This window comes from Lepus europaeus, chromosome 21 (genome assembly GCF_033115175.1).
Source record: "Lepus europaeus isolate LE1 chromosome 21, mLepTim1.pri, whole genome shotgun sequence".
Taxonomy (NCBI): Eukaryota; Metazoa; Chordata; class Mammalia; order Lagomorpha; family Leporidae; genus Lepus; species Lepus europaeus.
This window is the reverse complement of record NC_084847.1, coordinates 16298017-16325738: the sequence shown is the minus strand read 5'-3', so window position 1 is coordinate 16325738 and position 27722 is coordinate 16298017. Positions and strand designations below refer to the sequence as shown.

At 38.4% G+C, this 27722-nt stretch overlaps 1 protein-coding gene across 1 annotated transcript in view; it reads left to right on the top strand.

Moving 5' to 3' along the window:
- Positions 1-26859, top strand: part of LOC133750441 (phospholipid-transporting ATPase ABCA3-like) — a 183709-nt gene extending 156850 nt beyond the window's left edge. The window contains 5 exon segments of the mRNA XM_062180047.1: positions 13363-13550; positions 14361-14531; positions 14901-15091; positions 26266-26339; positions 26719-26859. Coding sequence (XP_062036031.1) covers positions 13363-13550; positions 14361-14531; positions 14901-15091; positions 26266-26339; positions 26719-26859 — 765 coding nt within the window.
- The last annotated feature ends 863 nt before the right edge of the window (positions 26860-27722 follow it).

Genomic DNA, 27722 nt, shown 5'->3' with positions numbered 1-27722 from the left:
ACCAAACTTTAAAGAAAGGCAGCTATGGAACAAAGAATGAGAAAAGGATTACAACCAGAGTTTAAGTGGATGACATGGACAAAGTTGTAAGGTTTAGCAGCAAAAGAATATAAGTGGAAAAAGTCAAAAGAACTTTAAAATATATAGCAACAGGTACTCTCTAAGAAGAGAAGATATTCAAAAGGTATGCAGGTGATAAGTTTCATTTTCTCTCCTGCCTCTCTTTGCCTCATTCCTGCCTGAACTCACACAAAAAAGTAAATACTTTATCATTCTACAGTCTTTTATGTATTCATAATCAAATATAAAATTCTATTTTCCATTTTATTGTACAATAGATAGTATATTGTATACAATATTCTGGTCCTTGCCAAATTGCTCTCCATGTATGGTTGTATAAAGTCACATTACACTAGTAATGTTTTAGAAGACTTGTCTCTCTGTACATACAGACCTTATGAGCTGTCTTTTGATTTTTAATCTAGTCAGTCTGGTAAGCTTTTTAAATGGCATTTCAGTGTATCTTTACATCTTATGAACAGAGTTAAATAACTTTTAACATATTTAAAAGTTGTTTATATTCTTTTTCTGTGAACGATCTTAATGCTTTAAGTGTTTATATTTTTTCTGTATTAGTTTCTTGGAATTCTATATAGATTAGTGATTTCTGAATTAAGATTGAAAACTATTTTGTGATTGCCTTTTAGCTTTGCTTATATTGTGTTTGACTTGCAAAACTTGTAGTAAGGCAAATGTATTTCTGTTTTTCTTTACCTAGAAACCTTTTATTTAATGTGTACAAACTTGATGCATTTTATATATACAACTTTAGGAATATAATGATTCTTCCCATCCTAACCTCCCTCCCACCCACACTCCCACCCTTCTTCCTCCTCTCTCTTCTATTCCCATTCTTATGTTTTACAAAGATCACTTTTCAATTAATTTTATACACATAAGATTATCACTATACTAAGTAAAGAGTTCAACAAATAATATGAAGGGGAAAAAACTGTTCCTCAACAGTCAAGACAAGGGCTGTTCAAAATCATCGCATCTCAAAGTGTCAAGTTCACTTCTATAGATCACCTTTTAGATACTATATTAGTTACTATAGATCAAGGAGTATATATGGTATTTCTCTTTTGGGAACTGGCTTATATCACTAAGCATAATGTTTTCCAGTTACATCTATTTTGTTGCAAATGACAGGGTTTCATTTTTTTACTACTGTGTAGTAGTCCATGGTATACATTTCCCATAATTTCTTTATCCAGTCTTCAGTTGACGGACATCTGGGTTGATCCCATATCTTAGCTATTGTGAATCAAGCTGCAGTAAACATGGTGGTATAGATAACTCTTTCATATGCTTATTTTATTACCCTTAGGTAAATTCCCAGGACTGGGATGGCTGGGTCATATATTAAGTCTATATTCAGATTTCTGAGGTATTTCCATATTGTCTTCCACAGTGGCTGTACCAGTTTACAATCCTACCAATAGTGGATTGGGGTACCTTTTTCCCCACATCCTCGCCAGCATTTGCTGTTTGTTGATTTCTGTATGAGAGCCATTCTAACAGGTGAGGTGAAACTTCACTGTGGTTTTGATTTGCATTTCCCTGATGGTTAGTGATCGTAAGCATTTTTTCATGTGTCTGTTGGCCATTTGAATTTCCTCTGTAGAAAAATGGCTGTTCAGCAGCCTCCCTTTAGTTCAGTGGACAGAGCTCCCAAGGCAAAAACTTCCTTCTGACCTGGCTTGGGGCTGGGTTTCCTGCTCTTGTTTTAGACTCCCAGACGGGGGAGGAGGGACACCGACTCGTACGCATCTTGCTCACAAGAGCCAGGCCAAGCTTGTAGGGGCCTGGGTCGTGCAGGATGGGATCTGTGGTCAACGGACAGTTGAGGAGCTGTGGGCATGGGTCTTGCCTCCACTGCCTACATCTCTCTTCCCTGTCTTGCCTTTAGAGTCCCAGAAAACTCTTAGTATCTGGAAAAGGGGGTACCCAGTTCTTTCCCTGTTGGCCTTGCTGTTCCCCAGCCTCCTTTTTGTGTTTTTATAACTGTCACCAGTTTAGTCACTGTTTAAATTATATATATTGTTCTGAGGCACCTGGCCTGTCCCTTCAGTGAGCCATGCCCGCCCTTGTGTTGTAGTGAGAAGCTGTTGTCACGAATAACCTTCTGTCTCTGGAATTGTTTCAAATAAAGAGTTAAAATTGTCACCAAAAAAATGGCTGTTCAGATCCTTTGCTCATTTCTTAACTGGATTGTTTGTTTTGTAGTTGTGGAGTTTCTTGAGCTCTTTATAGATTCAGGATATTAATCCTTTATCAGTTGCATAGTTTGTGAATATTTTCTCCCATTCTGTTGGTTGCCTCTTCACTTTGCTGAGTGTTTCTTTTGCAGTACAGAAGCTTCTCAACTTGATGTAATCCTATTTCTCAATTTTTACTTTGATTGCTTGTGCTTCTGGGGTCTTTTCCAAGAAGTCTTTGCCTATGCCAGTGTCTTGCAGGGTTTCCTAATGTTATCTAATAATTTGATGATATCAGGTCATAGATTTATATCTCTAATCCATTTTGAATGGATTTTTGTGTAAGGTGTAAGTAGGGGTCTTGCTTCATAGTTCTGCATGCAGAGATCCAGTTTTTCCAGCACCATTTGTTGAAGAGACTGTCCTTGCTCCAGGGATTGATTTTAGCTCCTTTGTCAAAGATTAGTTGGTTGTAGATTCATGGAATAATTTCAGGAGTTTCTATTCTGTTCTGTTGACCTACATGTCTATTTTTTAAAAAATATTTATTTTAGGCTGGCGCTATGGCTCAACAGGCTAATCCTCCACCTAGCGGTGCCGGCACACTGGGTTCTAGTCCCGGTCTGGGCACTGGATTCTGTCCCGGTTGCCCCTCTTCCAGGCCAGCTCTTTGCTATGGCCCGGGAGTGCAGTGGTTGATGGCCCAAGTGCTTGGGCCCTGCACCCACATGGGAAACCAGGAGAAGCACTTGGCTCCTGGCTTCAGATCAGCGCCGTGCGCCGGCCTCAGCGCACCAGCCACAGCGGCCATTGGGGGGTGAACCAATGGCAAAAGGAAGACCTTTCTCTCTGTCTCTCTCTCTCTCTCTCTCACTGTCCACTCTGCCTGTCAAAAATAAAAAATATATATATTTATTTTATTTATTTGAAGGACAGAGTTAGAGAGAGAGGTAGAGACAGAGAAAGAAATCTTCCATCCACTCGTTCACTCCCCAGATGGCCGCAATGGATGGAGCTGAGCCGATTGGAAGCCAGGAGCCAGGAGCTTCTTCTGGGTCTCCCATGCAGGTGTAGGGGTCCAAGGACTTGGGCCAACTTCTACTGCTTCCCTAGGCCATAGCAGAGAGCTGGATTGGAAGAGGAGCAGCCAATACTAGAACTGGTGTCCATATGGGATGCCAGCGCTTCAGACCAGGGCTTTAACCTGCTATGCCACAGCATTGGCCCTGCATGTCTTTTTTTGGCCACTACCAAGTTGTTTTCATTATAGCTATCCTGTGGTAGTTGAAATCTGGTATTGTGATGCCTCCAGCTTTATTTTTGTTGGATAAGATTACTTCAGCTATGCAGTGTCCCTTGTGTTTCCATATGAATTTTAGCATCTTTATTTCAAGATCTGTGAAGAATGTCATTGGTATTTTGATTGGGATCACATTGAATCTCTAATTGCTTTTGGTAGTGTGGACATTTGGATGATATTCTTCTAATTCACAAACATAGGAAATTTTTCCATTTTTTGTGTGTGTATTTTCTATTCCTTTATTGTTTTGCAATTTTCATGGTAGAAATCTTTGACATTGTTGGTTAAATTTATTCCAAGGTGGCTGGCACCATGGCTCACTTGGCTAATCCTCCCCCTGCAGCACTGGTACCCCGGGTTCTAGTCCCGGTTGGGGTGCCAAATTCTGTCCCAGTTGCTCCTCTTCCAGTCCAGCTCTCTGCTGTGGCCCGGGAGTGCAGTGGAGGATGGCCCAAGTGCTTGGGCCCTGCACCCCATGGGAGACCAGGAGGAAGCACCTGGCTCCTGGCTTCGGATCAGCACAGTGCACTGGCGGTAGCAGCCATTTGGGGGATGAACCAACAGAAAAAAGGAAGACCTTTCTCTCTGTCTCTCTCTCTCTCACTGTCTAGCTCTGCCTGTCAAAAAAAATTTATTCCAAGGTATTTAATTCTTCTTTGGAACTATTATGAATGAGATTGATCTTAGAAATTCTTTCTCAGCCATGGCATTGTCTGAGAATACAAAGGCTATTTATTTTTCTGTGTTAATTTTATATCCTGCCACTTTACCAAGCTCTTTTATGAGTTCTAGTAGTCTCTTTTTTCAAAGATTTATTTATTTATTTATTTATTTATTTATTTATTTATTTATTTGAAAGGCAGAGTTACAGAGAGGCAGAGGCAAAGAGAGAGAGGTCTTCCATTCACTGGTTCACTCCCCAGATGGCTGCAATGGCCAGACCTGTGCTAATCTAAAGCCAGGAACCAGCAGCTTTTTCTGGGTCTCTTGGTTGCAAGGGCCCAAGGACTTGAGCCATCTTCTTCTTTCCCAGGCCATAGCAGAGAGCTGGATTGGAAGTGGAGCATCTGGGACTCGAACTGGAAGCCCATATGGGATGCCAGCACTGCAGGCAGCAGCTTTGCCTGCTATGCCACAGTTCCAGCCCCTCCAGTAGTCTCTTAATGGACTCATGTCATCTGCACACAGGGATAGTTTTTCTTCTCCTTTCCAATTTGTTTCCATTTGATTTCTTTTTCTTTACTAATGGCTCTGGCTTAAACTTTCAGGACTATATTGAATAACAGTGATGAGAGTGGGCATCCTTGTTTAGTTCTGGATCTTAGTGGAAATGCTTCCAACTTTTTCCCGTTCAATAAGGTGCTGTCTGTGGGTTTGTCATAGATTGCCTTGATTATGTTGAGGAATATTCCTTCTATACTCACTTTGCTTAATGTTTTCATCGTGAAAGGATGTTGCATTTTATCAAATGCTTTCTCTATATTTGAGTAATCATGATTTTTGTTCTTCAGCTTGTTAATGTGATATATCACATTTATTGATTTGTGTTATGTTGAACCATCCCTGCTAGAGATAAATTGCACTTGGTCCAGGTGAATGTTTTGGGGTTCAATTGGCTAGTATTTTGTTGGGGATTTTTACATCTGTGTTCATCAGGGAAATTGGTCTATAGTTCTCTTTCTGATTTGCATCTTTTTCTGGGTTAGGAATTAAGATGATGCTTATTTCATAGAAGGAGTTTGAAAGGATTGCCTTCCTTTTCATTGTTTTGAATAGCTTGAGAAGAGTTGGAATTAGTTCCTCTTGAAGTGTCTGGTAGACTTCAGCATGAAGCCATCTGGTCCTGGGCTTTTCTTTATAGGAGGGCCTTTATTACTGATTCATTCTCCATACTGTTTATGGCCTGTTTAGGTTTTCTATGTCATCATGGCTTAGTTTTTGTAGATTTTATGTGCCCAAGAATCTATCCATTTCTCTAAGTTTCATGATTTGTGGCATATAGCTCTTTGTAGTAATTTGATGATTCTTTATATTTCTGTGGCATCTATTGTTACATTCCCTTTTTTATCTCTGATTTTATTGATTTGGGTCTTTTTTTTTGTTAGTTGAGCCAAGAGTATATCAATTTTGTTTATTTTTTCAAAAAATACAGCTCCTCCTTTCATTGATCTTTTGTAGGTTTTTTTTTTAGTTTCTATTTTGTTTATTTCTTCTCTAATTTTAATTATTTCTTTCCTCCTACTAATTTTTGGTCTTTTTTGTTGTTGTTTTTTAGGTCCTTGAGATGCACTAACAGCTCATTTATTTGGTGCTGTTCTTTTTCTCAATGTAGGCACCAGTTGCTATAAACTTTCCTCTTAACACTGCATTTGCTGTATCACATTTTGATACGTTGTATTGTCATCTTTGTTTGTCTCCAGAAATTTTTTCAATTTCTCTTTTGATTTCTTTGATGACCCACTCTTCATTCAGGAGACTGTTGTTCAGTCTCAATGTGTTTGTGTATGCTCTAAAGTTTCTTGAGTTGTTGATTTCCAGATTCATTCCATTATGGTCAGAAAAGATGCGTGGTATGATTTTGACTTTTTTTAATTTTCTGAGACTTGCTTTATGGCCTAGTATGTTGTCTATCCTAAAGGAAGTTCCATGTACTGGTAAGAAGAATGTATATTCTGCAACTGTAGGATGAAAAGTTATGTCGATATCTGTTAGGTCCAATAGGTCTATAGTGTTGATTAACTGTTGTTACCTGCTGATTTACTGTCTGGTAGATCTGTCCATTGCTGAAAGTGAGATGTTGAAGTCTGTGTCTCCCTTTAGATCCATTAATATGTATTTTAAATAGCCAGGAGCCTGTAGTTGGGTGAATATACATTTATTTTAGTCACATCCTCATGCTGAATTTATCCCTTAATCATTACATAGCGTCTTTCTTTATCTCTTTTAACAGTTTTTGTGTTGAAATCTATTTTTTCTTATATTAGAATGGCTACACCTGCTCTCTTTTGGTTTCTGTTACCATGGAATATCTTTTTCCATCCTTTCACTTTCAGTTTTCAGGTATCTTTGTTGATGAAATTTGTTTCTTGTAAGCAGAAAATAGATGGTTCTTGTTTTTTTATTACACTCAGCCAGTCTGTATCTTTTAACTACAGAGTTGAGGCCATTTATATTTAAGGTTACTATTGATAAATAATGACTTGGCCCTGCCATTTTTCCATAAATATTCCTATTGTTTACTTTGAATTTCCTTTGTATTTTCCTGGGAGATTTTTCTGCCTTCACATTTTTTCATAGTGATGACTATGTTTCTGTGTTTCTATGTGTAGCACATCCTAAGCACTTTTTTTAAGTTTTTAAGGATTTTATTCAGTGAGAGAAATGTACAGGAGAGTGAAGGCTTTATTTAGGGGAGAAAGAGAAAGCTAGAAGCTAAGTTGGGTCCATACCAAGCAGAGAGCAGGCCAGGAGCAAGCTACACCTAAGCATCTTTTGTAAGGCTGGACAAGTGGTGACAAATTCTTTCAGTTTATGTTATGGAAGGTCTTTATTTCACCTTCATTTATAAATGAGATTTGCAGAGTACAGTATTGTGGGTTGACAGTTTTTTCTCTTAAGACCTGGAATATATTTCACCATTTTGCTAATTTCTTCTCTTTTTTTTTCTTGGTCTGACTGTAAAATTTCCAGAGATTTGTCTTCTAACTCGGATATTCTTTTCTTTTGTCTCACAAGTCTATGGCTAAAGCTTTCCACTGCATTTTTATTGATCTATTGAATTCTTCATTTTTAATATTTCATTTTGGTTTCTCTTTAGGATCTGAATTTCATGGGAAAAATGTTCATTCGTATCATGTATGGATTTCTTTAATTCATGGGTTTGCTTCTGACTGCTTCTGAATAATCCTGTGATTAATCTTTTTAATTCCTTTTCAGGAATTAAAATTTCATCAATCTCTTCATCTTCACATTCTAATATTTGAAGTATTGTCTTCCTTATTCTTGTTTCTTGAATTTCTACACTTATTTTAAGCCTTTGTGGAGATACTTGTTGATTTGTGGGTTTTTTTGTTGTTTTGTTTTGTTGCCTATGATGGCTTTTATATTTGAAGTATACATCTCTGGCCTAGTGGAATATCTTCTCTTTCAGTGCATATCCAGAGTGTGTGCAGCATGTAGCCAGGGAGCAATGGTCAGTGCTCCAGGGGGGCAAGTACCAGGGTGACACCCAAGTTAAGGGTGGTAGATATCCTCTTTTTAGCCAAAGGGAGGGTCTGATCACCTCTGATTGTGTAATCACACCCCTCACCTTCTCTCTTCCAAGGTTATTAGTGCCTGGGCATTAGCCCACAGTGGGTGCAATACTCATCTGCCCTGCCACAAAAACCACACAGAGGATCCATGCAGTCCTCAGTGTGAGCATGGATCCTATTGTAGTGATCCGCCCCAGGCAATCAGGGAGCTCTGAGCATGTGGAGCAGCTCAACTTGCCCAGAGACCCAGCTACACCCTGCACTCTCTCCTGCAGTCACAGAGTTCCCACAGTTATGGGGCACAGAGGATCCTCTCTACCCTACCAGCTTGGGTGCTCCACATAGATGGTTTGAGCCCCAGAGTCTGTGATATGTTGAGAGGCTGGGGGCACTTCACAGTCCTATGTGGGTGCCAAGCTGCCAACCCTCCCAGCCAGACTCAAAGTCAGCGGGGAATGCAGATTTTTCTCTGTGGTAGAATTTCTGAATTCACATACATGTTCAAGAGCCACCAGCTAAATGTTGCCATTTGCCCACCAGTTTCATGGTGCACGCACCTGAGCTGCTGCTGCTGCTGTTGCTGCTGACAAGATGGTTCCTTTTCCCTGCTAGTTGCTGGGTGCATGCACAAATGCTGCTGCTGCTGCTGCTGCTGCTGCTGCCCAAAATGGCACCTGCCCTTTCTCAGCTGATTGCTGGGTGCCATTGTAGGGTGGGATGGGGAGAGAGAAACATGCCCCCTTTGTTTTTGTTTTTGTTTTTGTTTTTGTTTTTGTTTTCACTGCGTTAGCAGGTACCCTATCCCCTCAGAGGTCCAGGCTGGACTCATGCCAAGCTCTCCCTATGTCTGTATCTCCAGTGGCATGGCTGCCAGTCTGATGTCATCTAACTCTCTAAAGCTAGCACTTTCTCTGTCTTGGGTGCTGGGATCCTGTGTTGTGTCCATGCTCGTGCTATGTGTCCGCACCTTCCACACCAATCCATGACATTCCTCTTCCTTCAGTAGAATTTCCACTGCAATTTTCTCTCTAACTCTCCCCTGAGAATCTACTCCCTCCACATTTTTTTTACTATTTTCCCATAGCCTAGAGCAGTATGCCCTTCCCTATTCTGCCATCTTGCTCCAGTCCAACACTTGATTCTAAGTCACTGCTGTGATGAAATTCATTAGCCAAAGGTCACTAGAAACATACCTTTACCCAAACTTGAGTTTACTTTGCCTGCTACAGCACAGTAAAATGTACTCCAGTGAAACATGATGAGACTGGTTAAGAGGGATGAACTTATTACAGGATTTGGGCTTGTTCTGAGGATGGGAAAAAATGGAGATTGAAGCTATCAGGAAGTAGAGAAAATATGTCAATTATCGGAAAATTTTTTTATTAAGAGCCAGAGAGAAAGGAGAGAGCTCCTATGTTCATCCCCAAATGCCTGCAACAGCAAGGACAGAGAGACAGGAACTCAATCCAGGTATCCTATGTGGGTGGCAATGACCTAGATACTTGAACCATCACTGCTGCCTCCCAGGTAGCACATCTAGAATAGGGAGCAAAGCCAGAATTCAAACCCAGGCACTCAGATACAGGATGCAGGCATCCAACCAGAGGCTTAATCACTACACGAAATGCCAGCCCCAGTAACTGATCATTTTAACCATGAGACAAAAAGATTAAAGCAGGACTAGAGATATCACTGGAAAAAAGCAACAGTGAGACAGTTTAGTCACATGAATTAGTTGTGCTACTATTTTTGTGACTGAGAATATTCTTTTCCATCTTTTATTTCAGGCATAGTCATGGAATGGCTATTTCTGTCTTCTTCCACCATAGTAAAGGAGTTACATTCTCTAATTAGTGTTTACAGTCTATGAAAATTATTTATGTTCTGCCGAGGACACTAGATGTGTCCAAGATGGATTTCTTAATAGATGAAACATGTTAAGAAATCACCATTTATTATAATTTCTTAATGTCTTTAAGAGGAATGGTTGTTAAATTTTTTCAAAAGCTTTTTGGATCCATGGAAAATATCATGTTATTCTTCCTGAATAGCTGTTAATCAGATGAATTTAAGTAAATTTTCTAGTACCAACCCCCCAATGCATCCTGGAATAAACTCCACTTGATCATAAGCTTTGTTTTCAGGAGGTTTCTGGATTTGAATGTAGTTTTTTTAAGGAGTTTTTATCAATATTCAAAAGTGATACTGAGTTTACTTTTGATTTGGTTTGTTTTTTCAGGTTTCCTAATTTTTCTGTGAAGGTTTATCTTCATTTTTCCTCAATAAGAACATTTAAATACCATGGATCTTACCTGCTCTTTAAAAAGCTGATAGAATGAAATCCTGTTTTTCACAACAAAATGGATAGAATTGGAGACCATTATGCTTATTGAAATAAGGCAGTCCCATTTTCCCTGATTGTGGTAATTAATATACAGAGTACAAAAAAGAAAAACTGTAATGTATGGGGTTATCACTATAGCATAGTAGATTAAGCCTCAGCCTGTCATACCAGCATTCCATATGGGTGCTGGTTAAAGTTCCAGCTGCTCCACTTCCAATCCAGCTCCCTGGTGATGGTCTAGGAAAGCAGTGGAGGTCCCTATACTCATATGGGGGACCCAGAAGAAATTCCTGGCTCCAGGCTACGGATCAGCCCAGCTCCAGCCTGCAGCCATTTGGGGAGTGAACCAGCTAATGGAGGACCTCTCTCTGTGACTCTGCTTCTAAAACAAATAAATCTTTTAAAAAATAATAATAATGTATATGAATGAAATTGACATTTTGAGGTTTGATTATTGTTTATAGCTCTTGTTGATACTCTTGAGGAACAGTATTTTTTCTACTTAATACATTTTGATTTCTTTATTTAGGGTTAACTTGTGATTATAAAGTAAATTGAGAGTATGTCATTATAAAAATCAAAAGAAAAATAAGAAAGGAAGGAAGAGGGAGGGTGGGATGATAGGGTAGGAAATATCATTAGGCTCTTAAAACTAAGTATATGAAATAGATAATTGTCAATACTCAATTCTTTTTATGGCTGGATTGTGTTACATTGTACAGATATTCCACAGTTGTTTATCCATTTACCTGGGAACAGACATTTGTATTGTTTCCAGTTCAGAGGATATTACAAATAAAACTGCATCCACTTTGAAAGAATATTTTTTTCTAGATATAAAAGTCAGCTTTAAGGATAATCCACTGTGTTCTGGTTCCACAGATGAAGTTAGCAGAAATCTGTTTTTTTGTGTGTTCCTATGTATAATGTGTTCTTTCTCCCTGGATGCATTCAAAATATTCTCCTTTTTTGGTTCTCAGAAGTTCAATTGTGATTTTTTTTAAAGATTTATGTTTTTATTTGAAAGAGTGACAGAGAGAAGGAGAAACAGAGACAGAGAGTGAGAGAGTGCTTCACTCCCCAAGGACAACAACAGCCCAGGATGGGCCAGGCCACGATGCCTGGAGGCAAGAATTCTCTCTGGGTCTCCAACATGGGTGACAGGGGCTCAAGTATTTGGACCGCGTTCTACTGCTTTCCCACGCATATTTACCAGGACCTGGAAGGGAAGCAGGATAACTTGGACTTAAACTGGCACTCTGATAGGAGATGGCAACATCACAAGCAGCAGCTTAACTTGCTGTACCACAATGCCAGTCCCAATTATGTTAAGTATGGGTTTTCTTCATTGTTATTTTTCTTGGAATTCACTGGTTTTTTTGACTCTATAGATTTATATTTCTCACCAAATATGGGAAATATTCAACAAAAAATCTTGCATTTCTCAGTTTGTTCTTTGCTTTCTGAGAGTCTGTTTTACTTACCATTCTTTTAAACTTTCACCACCCTGTGCAAAATACTGTGACTCTGTTAATTTCTCTATATTTTTCCTGTTGTTTAGGATGAGAAGTTCATATCATTTTACTTTCACATTTTCCAGTCCTTTTCTCATCTCCACTCTGATATTAATCATATCCAGTGAATTTTTCATTTCAGATGTTACAGTTTTTAGTTTAGGGATTTCCATTTGATTCTCTATTATGTTTTATATTTCTGCAGTGTTTTCCCATTTTTTTTCTCATTACAAACTACTTCTGCATTTCCTTTACTTATTTAAGCATAATTTTAAGAGTTCCTTTAAATTTCTTTTCTGTTCATTCCAATATCTGGTTAGTTGGGAACTAGCGTCCATATTTTCTTTTCTCTGAAGTAGAATTAATGTTTTTCTATTTCTTCACTTTTGGATTAATTAATTTTTGATTAATTTGTAATAGAAAGTTTTATTTCATAAAATAAAATATTATAGAAAATTTTCATTTTTTTATATTCCTTCAAAGAGTTTTAAATGTTTTCAACAGGCATTTAAGATGCCTGAACTCACACTATAAACTTAGTCATTAGCTGATAACTTATTTCTCACAGCATTAACTTGAATAAATTGTTATATCTACATATAAATATATATGTATAAGAATATATGACTTAATAATTAATTATTTTTTAGGTGTTTGATCTAATAGACATTATGTGACCATTACTAGAATTGGAATTCTATATATTAGTATATAGAACTTTTCATGATAATTTTTAAATATTTTTATTAATTTATTTGAAAGGCAGAGTAACAGAGAGATCTTCCATCTGCTGGTTCCTTCCCCAAATGGCTGCAACAGCCAAGGCTGAGCCAAGCTGAAATGAGCATCTAGGAACTCTACCTTGGGCTCCTACATGGGTAACAAGGCCCCAAGTAGTTGGGCCACCATCCTCTGCTTTGCCAGGTGCATTAACAGAAAGCTGGGTCAGTAGCAGAGGAACAGGACTCACACACTCTAATATGGGATTTGGGCATCCCAGGTAGTGTTTCAACCCTCTGTAACACAACATCCTCCTCCCACACTTCATAATAGTATTTGAATGTGTAACTTCATCTAACAAAAAAAAAATTGGGGCACACAGTAGTATAACAGAAATGTGTTGAAAATTCCAGTTAAGGATATTCATATTTGGGGCTGACACCGTGGCATAGCAGGTAAAGCCGCAGCCTTATGTGCCAGCATCCCGTATGGGTGCCAGTGAGTCCCAGCTGCACCACTTACAATCTGGCTCTCTGCTATGGCCTGGGAAAGCAGTAGAAGATGGCCCAAGTCCTAGGGCCCCTGCATCCGCATGGGAGACCCGGAAAAAACTCCTGGCTCCTTGCTTCAGATCAGCTTGGCTTCCGCCATTGAGGCCAATTGGGGAGTGAACTAGCAGATGGAAGACCTCTCTCTCCCTCTCCTTCTCTCTCTAACTCTGACTTTAAAATAAATAAATAAATAATAAATATTTTTAAAAAGGATGTTCATATTCCATTTACCTAGGTAATTTCCAGCTGTAAAGATTCTGTAGATTTGAAAAGAAGGAATTCTTGAAAGCTCTATGAGTATAATCCATCTCAGTGGCATGAGCCAAAAATTTCAGGTCTTCAGTTTCATCTGTATGAATTGCATGCTCAGTATATTAGTTGACACGGGTCTGTCACTTATAATTATCTTTTTGATTCAGGTTAGGTCAAGAATTGGCTATTGTCCTCAACTTGACTCCATGCTGAACCACATGACAGGTCGGGAATTGCTGATCATGTATGCCAGACTGTGGGGGGTCCCTGAGTCAGATATTTGCAAGTATGTTGAAGCCTTTTTACATTCAGTGCACCTAGAAGCCTATGCTGACAAGTTTGTTTACACATACAGGTGAGATATTATGCTACAGCAATTATTAGGCTGCCTAGCTGTGCATTTACTGTTTAGAATCAAGCTTGCAAACTCAACTTAAACCCTATGTCACACAGAAGCAGTGACAGTGATGTCCTGTCAGGGTTCAGATATCAGGAATAAGGCAGATCCCATTTATCTAATGTTAACCTTTTTGCCAACATTTTTGTAAAGATTTTTATTTATTTACTTGAGAGCAGAGTTACAGACAGAGGGAGGGAAAGAAAGGTCTTCCATCCACTGGTTCACCCCCCAAATGGCCACAACGGACACAGGTGGGCCAATCTGAAACCAGGAGCCAGGAGCTTTTTCTAGGTCTCCCATATGGGCGCAGGGGCCCAAGCACCTAGGCCATCTTCTACTGCTTTCCCAGGCCATAGGCAGGAAGCTGGTTTGGAAGTAGAGCAGCCAGGACTCAAATATGGGATGCCAACACTGCAGGTGGATGCTTAGCCTACTATGGCACAGTGCCAGCCACCCTTTTGCCAACATTAGCCATAGGCTTTGCATTTTTAAAAAAGAGCATTTTTATCTCTATTTCCCTGAAGTTATTTTTTTCCCAAAACCAAAAATATGTCACAAATAATGATGTTGAAGCAAATTACCAAAAAAAAAAAATCCGTGAAAATGAGTTGATACAACCATTTGGATGTCAGCCTGCTGCTTTTTCAGTTGTACCAAATCAGCATTCTATATGTATGAGCTAATTCTGTCATACACTTTAATGACAGGTGTACCCTTATCTTTTTCTTCCTCTTCCACTTTCTGTCTCCTTCTTTGACTTCAAAGTGGAGGACACAAACGTAGACTTAATACTGTTATTGCCCTCATGGGAAAGTCCTCAGTTGTCTTCCTGGATGAGCCATCAGCTGGCATGGATCCAGTGGCCAGACATCTCCTCTGGGACACCATTACATGGATCTGTAAAACTGGTAAAGCTATCATCATAACTTCCCACAGGTATGACCCACTGGGAGGCTTGGTTGGAAGTTATAGGGGGTTAGAGTGGGTGTAAGATGAAATTAGTTGGAATCAAGAATATGGTCAATGAACTTATCATCTAAGTATATGAGCTACAGAGGAGGGCCTATGGGTAGAGGCTGAATGTGCTAAAGGAGTAAATGAAGAATCCTCAGTTGAGTTGTAGAATCAATTAGGAAACTTTTCCTATTATGGATTTAGTAGGTTACTTTGAATTTTAAAATCTCTTCCTAAACATGAAATACTAAGCCTTCCAATTCCAAGTCTTCCGATCCTGGCTCTTTTTAAAGTACAGTATTTGTCCTCTGAAAGGGAGTCTCTTCAGCCATATCTCCTTTGTTCTCCTAGCATGGAAGAATGTGAGGCCCTCTGTACTAGGCTGGCCATCATGGTAAAGGGGAGGTTCATATACCTAGGCAGTCCTCGGCACCTCAGGAACAAGTATGGTAATATATGCACTCTGACAGCAAAAATTAATATTGATAAAGATGAAGAGAAATTACAGATGTTCAAAAATTTCATTGAAAAAACTTTCCCAGGTAATATAAGTAGGACTGATTTGTGGCAATTGTGTTAAGTCATATGTACTTATTCTGCTTCATGTCCTCAATAATTATCTTTCCAATGAAATACTGATGTCTATTGAACATTTATATTAAGCTCCTTTACATAATTTTTCTATAAACTTGTCCCAATTATGCTTAGAAGCTTTCACAGAATAACAGAGGTTCTCACCAATATTTGTAGAAGTCAATCAGTAAGATAAAACTGTTCTTCTGTCTGTATCTAGAGTTAAATTGTTGAGGGTAAGTCTCTATTATTTATCTTTGATCATTCATTCAAGTTCTCTTATTAAGCATGCATCCTCTGCCTTTTCCTGATCCCTGAACCAGGCTATACTTAAGAAATACAAACAAATATAGTAAACTCCCTGTTCTCCTTCCAAGGAAATAACCTGGAAATGTTACACATGAAACACCCACTCTGCTTTGTGTACTAACTTGAGTTAATGCCCCTCTGTGCATATGGTCAATAGTCATTTATAGCATCTAGTTTTTTCTATCCCAGCTAATTTATTCTAATCATTAAACAGAGATATAACAAGTCTTTTAATAATTTTGATTTTTTTTTTTTTGACAGAGTGGATAGTGAGAGAGAGAGACAGAGAGGAAGGTCTTCCTTTTTGCCGTTGGTTCACCCTCCAATGGCCGCTGCGGCCGGCGCATCTCGTTGATCCAAAGCCAGGAGCCAGGTGCTTCTCCTGGTCTCCCATGCGGGTGGGGTGCAGGGCCCAAGCACTTCGGCCATCCTCCACTGCCTTCCCGGGCCATAGCAGAGAGCTGGCCTGGAAGAGGGGCAACCGGGATAGAATCCGGCGCCCCAACCGGGGCTAGAACCTGGTGTGCCGGCGCCGCAAGGCGGAGGATTAGCCTGTTAAGCCACAGGGCCGGCCAATAATTTTGATTTTATTAGTACTTTAGTCCATTTTCTGTTGCTATAAACAAAATACCTGAGTCTGGGCAATTTTTAAAAAGGAAAGTTTATTTTGGTTCATAGTTCTATAGGCTGGGAAGTCCAAGATTATGGCACTAGCATGTGCTCAGCATCTTGTGAGGGGACCTTCTTCATTTATAAAATGATAGGACACAGCAAGTTCATCTCTCCCTTTCATAAAATTACAAATGTAACCATGGGGGCTCCACTCTGTGACCTTATATAATCCAAATGACCTCCTGAAGACTCTGCCTCATAATTCTGTCACAATGGCAATTAAATCTCAACTTGAGCTCCAGAGGAGGCAAATATTCAAACCATAACAGTTTAGTCTCTGCTTTGAATGATCACTGTCAACAGTATAGTGGCCAGACTGTCAGGGATCAAGATGGAAATCAAGAAGCTATACCAATGGTAAAACAATAAATAGGATTGACCTATACTAAGGAAGTTACAATGAGAATTGAAAGAAAAAAATAATAGGAGTGTGTGTGTGTGTGTATGGATGGATACATACATGCATAGACAATTCAAGAGAAGAAACCATTCTGAGGGAAAAATAACTCAGTGTTAATTATTTTAGTTATAAGGTACCTATGAGATATTCAGACTAATATATCCATTAGAGAGTCATTTGGCCATCCATTTATTATGGAGCATTTAACTGCACACAGTGTTGAAGATCCTGAATTGCTGCAAATTATATGTATTGTTTGCCAATCCAACATCCTGCTTAACCTGAGGGTGATCAAGTATACACAGAGAAAAAAGATATTTTATCTTAGAAGTGAATACAATAACCTGGTTGTTAAAGTACTATCCAATATAATATGTGTAAATGTAAAGTTGCCAATTTACCAGTCTTTCGCTCCACCATTGAGCAAATTAATTATTTCAAATATGACTTCATTTAAAGACTATCCATAAAAGGAGGAAAGAATATGTGACAGGTGACTTAAATATACAATTAATCCTAAAGTTAACTCTAGAAACTGCAATAAAACCTTAAGTAAATGCTTCTCTTAATGGCAAAGAATTTAAGAGAAGAAGCATCATTTTTAAACTAAGACAAAGGGAAAAGTTCCTTTATTTGATTATTGTCCACAGTCTTTATCTACATTCTTGAGGAACAGTGGTTTTTCTACTTAAAAATTGAATTCTTTATTTAGTACAGGGTTAAACTTGTGATTATAAAATAAACTGAAAGTATGTCATTATAAAACTTTTTTTAAAAATAAGAAAAGAGGAGGGAGAGTGGGAGCATGGGTGGGAGGGAGTATGAGATGGGAAGTATCATTAAATCTATATATGAAATTTGTTTACTTTATATAAATAAAAATCAAAAATTAAAGAATTCCTTTTTCTGCCTCATGGCAGATTATATTCCCAGAAAGGTCCTATTATTAAAATAAAAATACATACTGGAAAACATAAAATCACTTTTTTTTTTTTGACAGGCAGAGTGGACAATGAGAGAGAGAGACAGAGAGAAAGGTCTTCCTTTTGCCGTTGGTTCACCCTCCAATGGCCGCTGTGGCCGGCGTGCTGCGGCCGGCGCACCGCGCTGATCCAATGGCAGGAGCCAGGTGTTTCTCCTGGTCTCCCATGCGGGTGGGGTGCAGGGCCCAAGGACTTGGGCCATCCTCCACTGCCCTCCCATGCCATAGCAGAGAGCTGGCCTGGAAGAGGGGCAACCGGGACAGGATCGGTGCCCCGACCGGGACTAGAACCCGGTGTGCCAGCACCGCAAGGCAGAGGATTAGCCTAGTGAGCCGCGGCGCCAGCTAAAATCACTTTTTAACAGTATGTTTGCAGTCACTCACACACACACACACAAAAAAAAAGATGAAATTCAAATAACCAGAAAAAGAACAAGAGAAAAATGATCAAGCTGAAATAACAATAATAAAATGTGACAGCTGGTTTTCCGTGAAGCAAATTACAATATCAGTACTAAGATAAAGAGATTTAACTCATTGTAAGATGTATAAATTAACTTGAGAGTCTCACATTAAACAGGAACCTTCAAAGATAAACAAATGCTATAGTTTCTGGTCTGGCATGTTAAAAGTTTGAAAGTTGCCACTCTGCTCTAACAGCATGTGAAAACCTTGCAAACCCAAAAAAATCAACTCTTCTTAAATATGTAGGAGAAGTGGCATAAGAGCACCCCAAAGATTACAGAGATGAATGGGAAAATATAGAGACTCTCAACCTGTTTCAAGACCCAAGAGCCAAAACGTGCACAGACAACAGTGCCTAGGTAAGGAAACCTGCACTGTAACTGATGAATCGCTGGTGGCTCAGCATGTCAAGTCTGAGAGAAAAAAACTCCAGGAGGTCCAGTCACTGAGGCATTAGGGGAGGCACACCCCTACCTCTCAGAGCTCCTGATAGCAGGTTCTCATGGTGAATAGTGAAGAAAAATACCTGCGTGATTCTGAAGTTGCAGCAGGGAGATCACTTCTTAACTACACAGGAATATACTGTTCTTTTTGTCAGAATCTGCCCTCAAGAGAAACTGTGAAACTATGAAAGCCAGGAACTGTTGAGGTTTTATCAGAGTCTCAAGGACCCAGGAAGGGAAAATACCCAACTCCAGACCTACTCAACTTGTCCCCTCTATGGGGTATCTGAGAAGGGCAGGGTCACAAGAAAACTGAGACACGGTGAACCATGGAATGATTCCCCCGCCCCATACCTTACCACCACATTACTAAAGGCCTGTTAACAGCAGTCCCTTTTGCCCAGTACATTATGTCTGGTCATCAAGAGAAAAATTGCAAAACATACCAAAGGATAGCTCAGTTTGAAGACACAAAACAAGCATCAGAACCAACTCAGAAATGCAGGAATGTTGGAATTACCAGACAAAGATTTTAAAACAAATATGATTGTTGTGCTAAGGGCTCTAGTGCATTAGTTAGGCAGTATGCCAGAACAGAGGGACAACATAAGCAGACAGAAATCCTAAGAAATTCTAACCACTATGTATTTGGCACAGTGGTTAAGATGCCACATGGGAATGCCATCATCCTATATCAGAGTGCCTGGTTCAAATCCTGGCTCCACTCTCAAGCCTGGCTTCCTGCCAGAAGATGATGACTCAAGAACTTGGGTCCCTGCCACCCACAAGGGAGACCTGGATGAAATTTCTGGCTTTGGCCTGGCCCCACCTTGGCTGTGGAATGAACCAGCAGATGGAGGTCGTCTTTCTGTCTGTCTCTCCCTCTCTGACTCTACGTTCAAAATAAAATGAAAATAAACAAAACACATTTTTAAAGAAAGGAAATTCTAACAGCCAAAAAGAAATGTTAGAGATAAAAAAAGGTAACAAAAATGAAGAATGCCTTTGATGAACGTGTTAATCAACCAGACACAGCTAAGGAAAGAATCTGTGAGGTTGAGGATATCTCAGTAGAAACTTTCAAAACCAGAATTCCACAACAACAACAGACTACCAAGAACTGCAGGACACCACGGTATAACATACATTTAGTGGGACTATCAGAAGGAGAATGATAGAAAGGAATAGAAGAAATATTTGAGACAATAATAAGTTTCCCTCAAATTAACGTTAGACACCAAACTACAGACCCAGTCAGGATAAATGCCATTTTTTAAAAAACTACACCTAGACATGTCATTAATACTGTTACCATATTATTATGCTACAAGGAATTAAAGGTTAAATTCTGAGAAGCCAAAGGAGAAAACATCTTGCCTATGGAGGAACAAAGATAAGAATTACATCTGAATCCTGAAGTGTTTGGTGTGGAAGTATTTGAAGCATTAGAGGAAAAAAAAAAATGCCAATTTATAGAGTTAAGTACCCTGTGAAATTATTCTTCAAAAGTGAAAGAGAACCAAAGATGTTGTTAGATAAACAAAAAATTGAGAAAATCTGTTGTGAGTAGGACCGCTTTACAAGAAATTATTTGTAAAGAAAGAAAATTATGTAGATAAGACATTTGTATCTCCATAAAAAAAGAGGATCAGAGAAAAAGAAAAAGAAAACCATTTTCCCATTCTTAACTAATCTAAGAAGTTTTCAAAATAATACCAACACTATACTTAACTATGTATGTGTGTTTATGCTTGCTTTCATAAGTGAAATGAACAAATGAAAGGCATCAAAGAGTCAAGGAATATGAGGACGAATTAGGGTTATATTGTTATAACAGGGTATTCACACTGAATGTGAAGCAATATATCACTTAAAGGTGGACTTAGATTCATTGCAAACTCTAGGGCAACTACCCAAAACTGTTAAAGTAAAAAAAAAAAAAAATTCTTGGCCGGCGCCGTGGCTTAACAGGCTAATCCTCCGCCTTGCGGCGCCGGCACACCAGGTTCTAGTCTCGGCTGGGGCGGCGGATTCTATCCCGGTTGCCCCTCTTCCAGGCCAGCTCTCTGCTATGGCCCGGGAAGGCAGTGGAGGATGGCCGAAGTGCTTGGGCCCTGCACCCCACCCGCATGGGAGACCAGGAGAAGCACCTGGCTCCTGGCTTCGGATCAGCGCGATGCGCCGGCCGCAGCGGCCATTGGAGGGTGAACCAACGGCAAAAAGGAAGACCTTCCTCTCTGTCTCTCTCTCTCACTATCCACTCTGCCTGTCAAAAAAAAAAAAATTCTTTTTTAGTTTAAAAAAAAAGTATACCTGATAATAATAAGAAATGAGAGAATATAAAGTCATATAAAATGCTTGGTTAAAACTACAAAAAGCAGAGTGGAAGACAAAAATAATAAAGAACAAGAGCAACAGATAGTAATAAAATGGGCTAACTATTAATCTAGCTATAACAATAAGCATGTTGAATGTCATTGGTCCTACCAACTTAAAGAGAATGTCAGAATGGATCTAAAAAGAACACCCAACTAAATGTTGTCTATTAGAAAACTACTTTAATATAAAGTCACATAGAAGTTAAAAGTAAATGGATGGGGATTTATATACATTACTAATGGTAATCAGAAGAAAGTAAGAATGGCTATATTAATTTCATATAAAGAAAACTTCAGAGCAAGGGAAGTTATGGGGGGAGGGAAGAGGTTACTTCATAAAGATAAAGGGTCAATTCTGCAGGAAGACAATAGTCCTTAAAGTGTATGTGTATAACAACAGGACATCAATATACATGAGGCAAAAACTGATGGAACTCTCTTCTAGGGCCTGGGAAAGCAGTAGAGGATGGCCCAAGTTCTTGGGCCCCTGCACCCATATGGGAGACCTGGAAGAAGCTCCAGGCTCCTGGCTTCCAATTAGCCCAGCTCTGACCACTGGGGCCATTTGGGGAATGAACCAGCAGAGAGAAGACCTCTCTGTCTCTCTCTCTCTCTCTCTGTCTCTCTCTCTGTCTCTCTCTACCTTTCACATAAATAAATAAATAAATCTTTAAAAAAAAAAACTTGATGGAACTGCAGAGAAATTGATGAATCCATTAATATAGTTGGAGACTCAATATCCCTCTATCAGAAATGGGCAGATCCATCATACAGAAAGTCAAAACATTGATATTGGACCTAATGGACATATTCTCCAACAAGAGCAGAATTAGACATTCCTCTCCAGTTCACCTGGCACACTTCCCAAAATGGACTACACTGTAAGCCATAAAACACATTTAAACAAATTTAAAAGAATATAAATAGAATGTTTGCCATCAGAACACGATGGATTTAAACTAGAAATCAGTGTCATAAGAACAACTGAATTATCTCAAAATATTTGGATATTAAACTTATTAAACTTACATACTTGTAAATAACATGAGTCACAAAAGAAATCTCAAGAGTAATTTTAAATACTTTGAAAATGAAAACAAAATATCTAAATTTGGTGCAGTGAAAGAGTTTAGAAGAGAATTTATAGCATTTAGTGCATACATTAGAAATGAAGAAATATCTATGGCCAGCGCCACGGCTCACTAGGCTAATCCTCTGACTGCGGCGCCAGCACCCCAGGTTCTAATCCCGGTTGGCGCGCCAGATTCTGTCCCAGTTGCTCCTCTTCCAGTCCAGCTCTCTGCTGTGGCCTGGGAAGGCAGTGGAGGATGGCCCAAGCGCTTGGGTGCCTGCACCTGTGTGGGGGACCAGGAAGAAGCACCTGGCTCCTGGCTGCGGATCGGTGCAGCATGCTGGCCGCAGCACGCCGGCCATAGCGGCCATTTGGGGGGTGAACCAATGGAAGCAAGACCTTTCTCTCTGTCTCTCTCTCACTGTCTAACTCTGCCTGTCAAAAAAAAAAGAAGAAGAAAGAAAGAAAGATCTAAAATCATTCATTTAAGCTTCTATATTAAGAAACTGGAAAACAAACAGCAAATTAAATCCAGAGTAATGAGAAGGAAATTAATAAAAACTAGAGCAGAAATCAATGAAATTAAAAACAGAAAATCAAGAGAGATCATTAATGAAACCAAAGTCAGTTCCTAAAAATATAAATAAAATTGATAAGCCTCTAGACAGGCTGAGAACAAAAAGAAGTTGCAAATTACTAATGTCAGAAAAAAAGAATGGACATCACTATGGATCCACTGAAGATTAAAAACATAATCAAAGAATGCTAGGAAAACTCTGTGCCCACTAATTTGGTAACTACATGAATTGGACCAATTTCTTAAAATATAAAATCTGCCAAAACTCATAAATAAAAGGCACTCTGAATAGTTCTATATTTATTAAAGAAATTGAAATAAATAATTTACAATTTGCCCAGACAGAAAGCACCAGGCCCCACTGGGATCATTGGTGAATTCTACCAAACATTTAAGGAAGAAATTGTACCAGTTCTTTATAGTGTTTCCCAGAACATACAAACAGAGGGAATATGGCCCAATATTCTATAAGACTAGTAATATGCTTATGTGAAAAACCATAGACTAATATTTCTCTGAACAGAGGTGCAAAAATCCATAAAAAATTAACAAACTGAATCCAATAATGTATACAGAATAATTATACAACATAACCAAATGAGATTTATTCAGGGTGTGAAAGTCTGGTTCCACATTTAAAACTCAATTAATGGACTGCATCACAGAAACAGGTTAAAGAAAAACCATACAATTATATCAGTAGATTAAAAAAAAAAAGCATTTGACAAAATCCAACATGACTTCATGATAAAAACTCTGAGTAAACTAAGAATGGAGGGAAACTTCCTCAGCTTACCAAAAACGTATCAGAAAACAACAACTAACATGACACTTAATAGTGAGAAATTGTTTTCTTGTTAAGATAAGGAACAAAGCCAGAATGTACTCTCTCACCCTTACTTACATCAAATCTCAGCTGTAGAATAAGCTAAAGATAAAAAATTAAATCTACACATAATTGGGAAAGAAGAAATTAAACTATCTTTATTTATAGAGGACATGATTATCTATGTAGACTATTTGGAAGAATTGACAAAAACTCCTGGAACTAATAAGTGCTTATAGCAAGGGTAGAGGAAACCAAGTTAATACACTAATGTCTATTGCTTTCCTGTGTACCAGCAATGAACAAATGGAATTTAAATTTAAAAACACAATACTATTTACATTAACTCCCCCAAAAATGAAATTGATGTTCCTTGACTTAAAATTGGGTTGTAACCTGATAATCCCATAATAAGCCAAAAAAATCATAAGTCAGAAATTAATTTGGGCCCAGTGTTGTGGTGTAGTGGGTAAAGCCACCACCTGCAATGCTGGCACCCCATATAGGTGCCGGTTCATGTTCCAGATACACCTGCAGCTATATAACAAGCAGCTCAAACATAGTATTGAGAGAGAAAAATGCCACAGAGTAGTAATTGCACAACTGTATTTGTATAAAGTTATATTGGTTTACTTTGAGAAAATTTTCTGGGCTTCATACTTAAATTATTTCTGTACTTTGCTATATGTGGATGAGGATGATAATTCACTAAACAGTTTTCTTGGAAAATGACCAAAGCATATTGGAAAACAAATAAAGCCTTCAGAGATGAAAAATTATAGTCCTTGAAATTGAAACCAAATGATTAGAGTATGGCAAATGTTTATGGCAGCCTCATTTTGACTCTTTTGAATCTTCCTAATCTCACTAAAAAAGAATAGAACAGCAATAATAATGAAAATCCATGGACAACATCATCATAAAAATAAGAGACAGTTTCCCCCAAGAACCTCAGAATACAAGCAGTAGCCTGAAACACTGACAGCAACAAGAATCAAGCATAATCAGAAGTTGTGCTGAACATATTAAAGGGAAGAGAAAACATGGTTTTTATATTCCTAACAGCCTAGAAATTGATGGATTTTGGAGGGAGCCATTTTCATTATTAAAAATTAATCAGACACCAAGTAAAACATAAAAACAGTGCTCAATATCATTAGTCATCTAGGAAATGCAAATTAAAACTCAATATCATTAGTCATCTTGGACACAACTGCACATTCATCAGAATGGCTAAAATTTATTGACTTTTTTCTAAGAATTAGTATAGATGTAGATAAATAGGACACTCATATAGAGCTGCTTGGAATATAAAATATTTGAAATTTGGGGGCAATATCTAATTGGAAAAGACTCAAATCTCTGCCCTAAAAATTCTCCTCCTAGGAAAATAATTGAACATAAGCACAAAGAAGTAGGTAGAAAATGTTTGAAACAAAATTTAGTATAATAGCTCCAAAATGGAATCTGTATTAGCCATCTATTGTCACATAAGGAATAACCAAAAAAATAAATAAATGGCCTAAAACAACAATAAATACTTATTATCTCATAGTTTCTGTAGCATAGCTGAATGGTCCTTGCTTAAGGTCATGAGATTTCAGTCATTTGAAGGCTCACTGGAGGCTGGAAAATCTGCTTACAAAATAATTCAGTAATATAGCTTCTGAGAGTTCCTTACCACATGGACCTGTCCATGGGGACTGCTTGTGTATCCTCTCAACATGGTAGCTGGCTTCCCTTACATTAAATGATCCTAAAAAGAGCAAGATGTCATTTATGTAATAGACTCAAAACTCACACTCTCTTACTTCTATAATAACATAATGTTTACTTAAGTCAACCCTTTGCATTGTGGGGAAGAATACTCAACAGTGGTGTGACTACTAGAAGGCAGGGGTCAGTGGGGCCATCCGGGAGGCTGGATACCATACCATATATTTCCACAAATAGTAGAAATGTAGTCATTCACTGGAAACATGATGTAATGAAAAAATGAAGTATAGTTATATGTGACAACACAGATGAGTGAGAGAAACTAGATAACAAAGAATGCATGTCATATGATTTCATTCATGTAAAGTAGAGAAATAAAAACCAAACTAGTATTTGAGCTGCAATACTTAGGCATGAATACCATGACGAAGAGCAGAGAAATGTTACCATAAAGATCAGGAGAGCAGTTGTGTTTAAGGAAGAGAAAGTGCTTTAGGTAATGGCAGGTTGATGACTTCCGGAGTGCTGGGTGTTAGTTGCATTTGTTAACTTCATTGAGATTCACTAAGCTATATGCATATATAACATGCTAAAATGTTTTCCATAACTCCTGGGGCAATGAATGGACTTACTACAGAAGAATTATTCTTATCATTGACAAACAGCTTATTTATTTAAATTATTTAACCCCTATTAAATAATAATAATAGTAAATCATAATTAGGAATGGCTACAATGTTACTACCTTATTTTTCTGAAGCTGTAGTACCTAATTTCTCCAGTCAGTGCTTCATATATGTATTTTACATACATGAATTTTCTCTTCTTTAGGATGAAGTTTGTCTAGTCATGAGAATAGTAGAAACATGCTATTCTATGCACACAACTGGAAGAAGAAACCATAAGCAAATTTTATAAGCTTAGTTTCAGAACTGCTTAAGCACAGAGTCCTATAGAACATTAGGATTCATATAAGTCTTGGGTTTTGCAAAGTGACCATGTGTGCTCTCAATTTTTCCATGCCTAAAAGTGATTAACCCAGCCTCTGCAATTTTTACAAATGATAGGCACTAAGAGCATATTACACAAGGAAGTAAATCTAGAGAAATATTTAACAAGACCATGTATCCTAAAGATTATAAGCTATGGGATTGTCATCATTTGTATTAACCGCCTACTGGTTATATTCTGTCTTCCACTGGTTTGGATAATTGAAATGGGAATTAGTTGAGGATTTTTTTAATGCTATCAAAATACTGGTCCTCTCTTCATTACTCACCTGTCAAAATCTTTCCTTTGTTAGGTAACATCATAAACCAGGAGTATCGAGGGACTATTATCTGCCACATTCCCAGCAAGGAAATTTGCTGGGGAAAGGTGATTGTAGAAATATGATTCTAACATGATGTATTATTAGAGGACTAATAGGAAGCATGTGGATTCAAGTATAGGGAATGGGATCCCCACTAGCAGAGGAGCAGACACTTGAAGTTACTGTTCATAGGCTGCTCCGGGCAATTTAATTGATTGAGATTTCTGAACCTAAATTCTATTATTCTATTATTAATCCACGCCTATCAAGAATATGGAGATGTAGAACTGCTTCCTCTTTTGATTTTCAATAATCTTTTCCTTCTTTTTTACTTTCCCCTTCTGGATTTTTTTCCCTAAGCATAAACCTAGAATGAAGGGGTGGGGGGAAGTTTCCTGTGGGAATATTGCAATGGTAACTCCATGATTTCTTTTTCTGTTAAAGGTGTTTAGTATTTTGGAGGAAGCTACAGTGCTATTCAATTTAGAAGATTATTCCGTCAGTCAGATAACACTAGAAGAAATCTTCCTGACTTTTGCTGATATTGATAAAATGGAAAATGATCATCAAATAAATCTGCTATGACATACACTTCCAACCAGTGACCCTTATGTGTTTCTTAGACTCTGCTTGCCACTGCATACACAGAGGCACTCTTCTCCCCTCTCACCCTTTGTTGTGCTCTTGCTTTCTCTGCTGTCTCTGTACACACACAAACACTGAACTTCCAAAGCAGAAAGACTGTAATTCGGGGTAATTAAAGTAAGTGACCTGTTATCAAGAACTACAAAAAGATTTGATATTTTACCTTTCTTCTGAATTAACAAATTAGCTTGCCACAGTTTGCTGGATGGTGGCAAAAGACATGGACAATCCCAGGTCAAAGTCAGAGGACTCTATTAATTACTGCAGTCGCAACAGAAGAACATAAATTGTGCCAGTTACCCAATAGTCCCTAATTCTCACAGGGCAGCACAGAGAACCAAATGATGCTTGCTGTATGAGAGAAATCTGGAGCTTACAGAACCCAAATCTTTACAAATGGTCAGTAAACAAACCTTCCTGACCTTTTCTCTGGAAGAAAACGTTCTTCTTATACTGGGATACTGAACATTAAGTAAATCTTCCCTCTGGCTCAGAGGGAGATACTGTCTTTTGAAGGCCATTTCCTCTGTAGTCAAGCTTGCAAAAATAGTCTGGAACAAAAAAGCAGTGAATGATTCTGCTTACAGTTAATACAGAAATGCAAGAAACTCATTTAGAATTGTGACCCGACAATATCCACCTTTCATTTCTACACCATCTTGCCCTCTGGAAAATTTCTCCCATGAGTATGCCTTTCATCAGCCATTATGATTTATCTGAGATTGAGACCAAATTAATTTCTCTCATGCAATTTTTAAGGCTACTATCAATAGAATTCTAAGCAGCAGGATAAAGGTAACCTA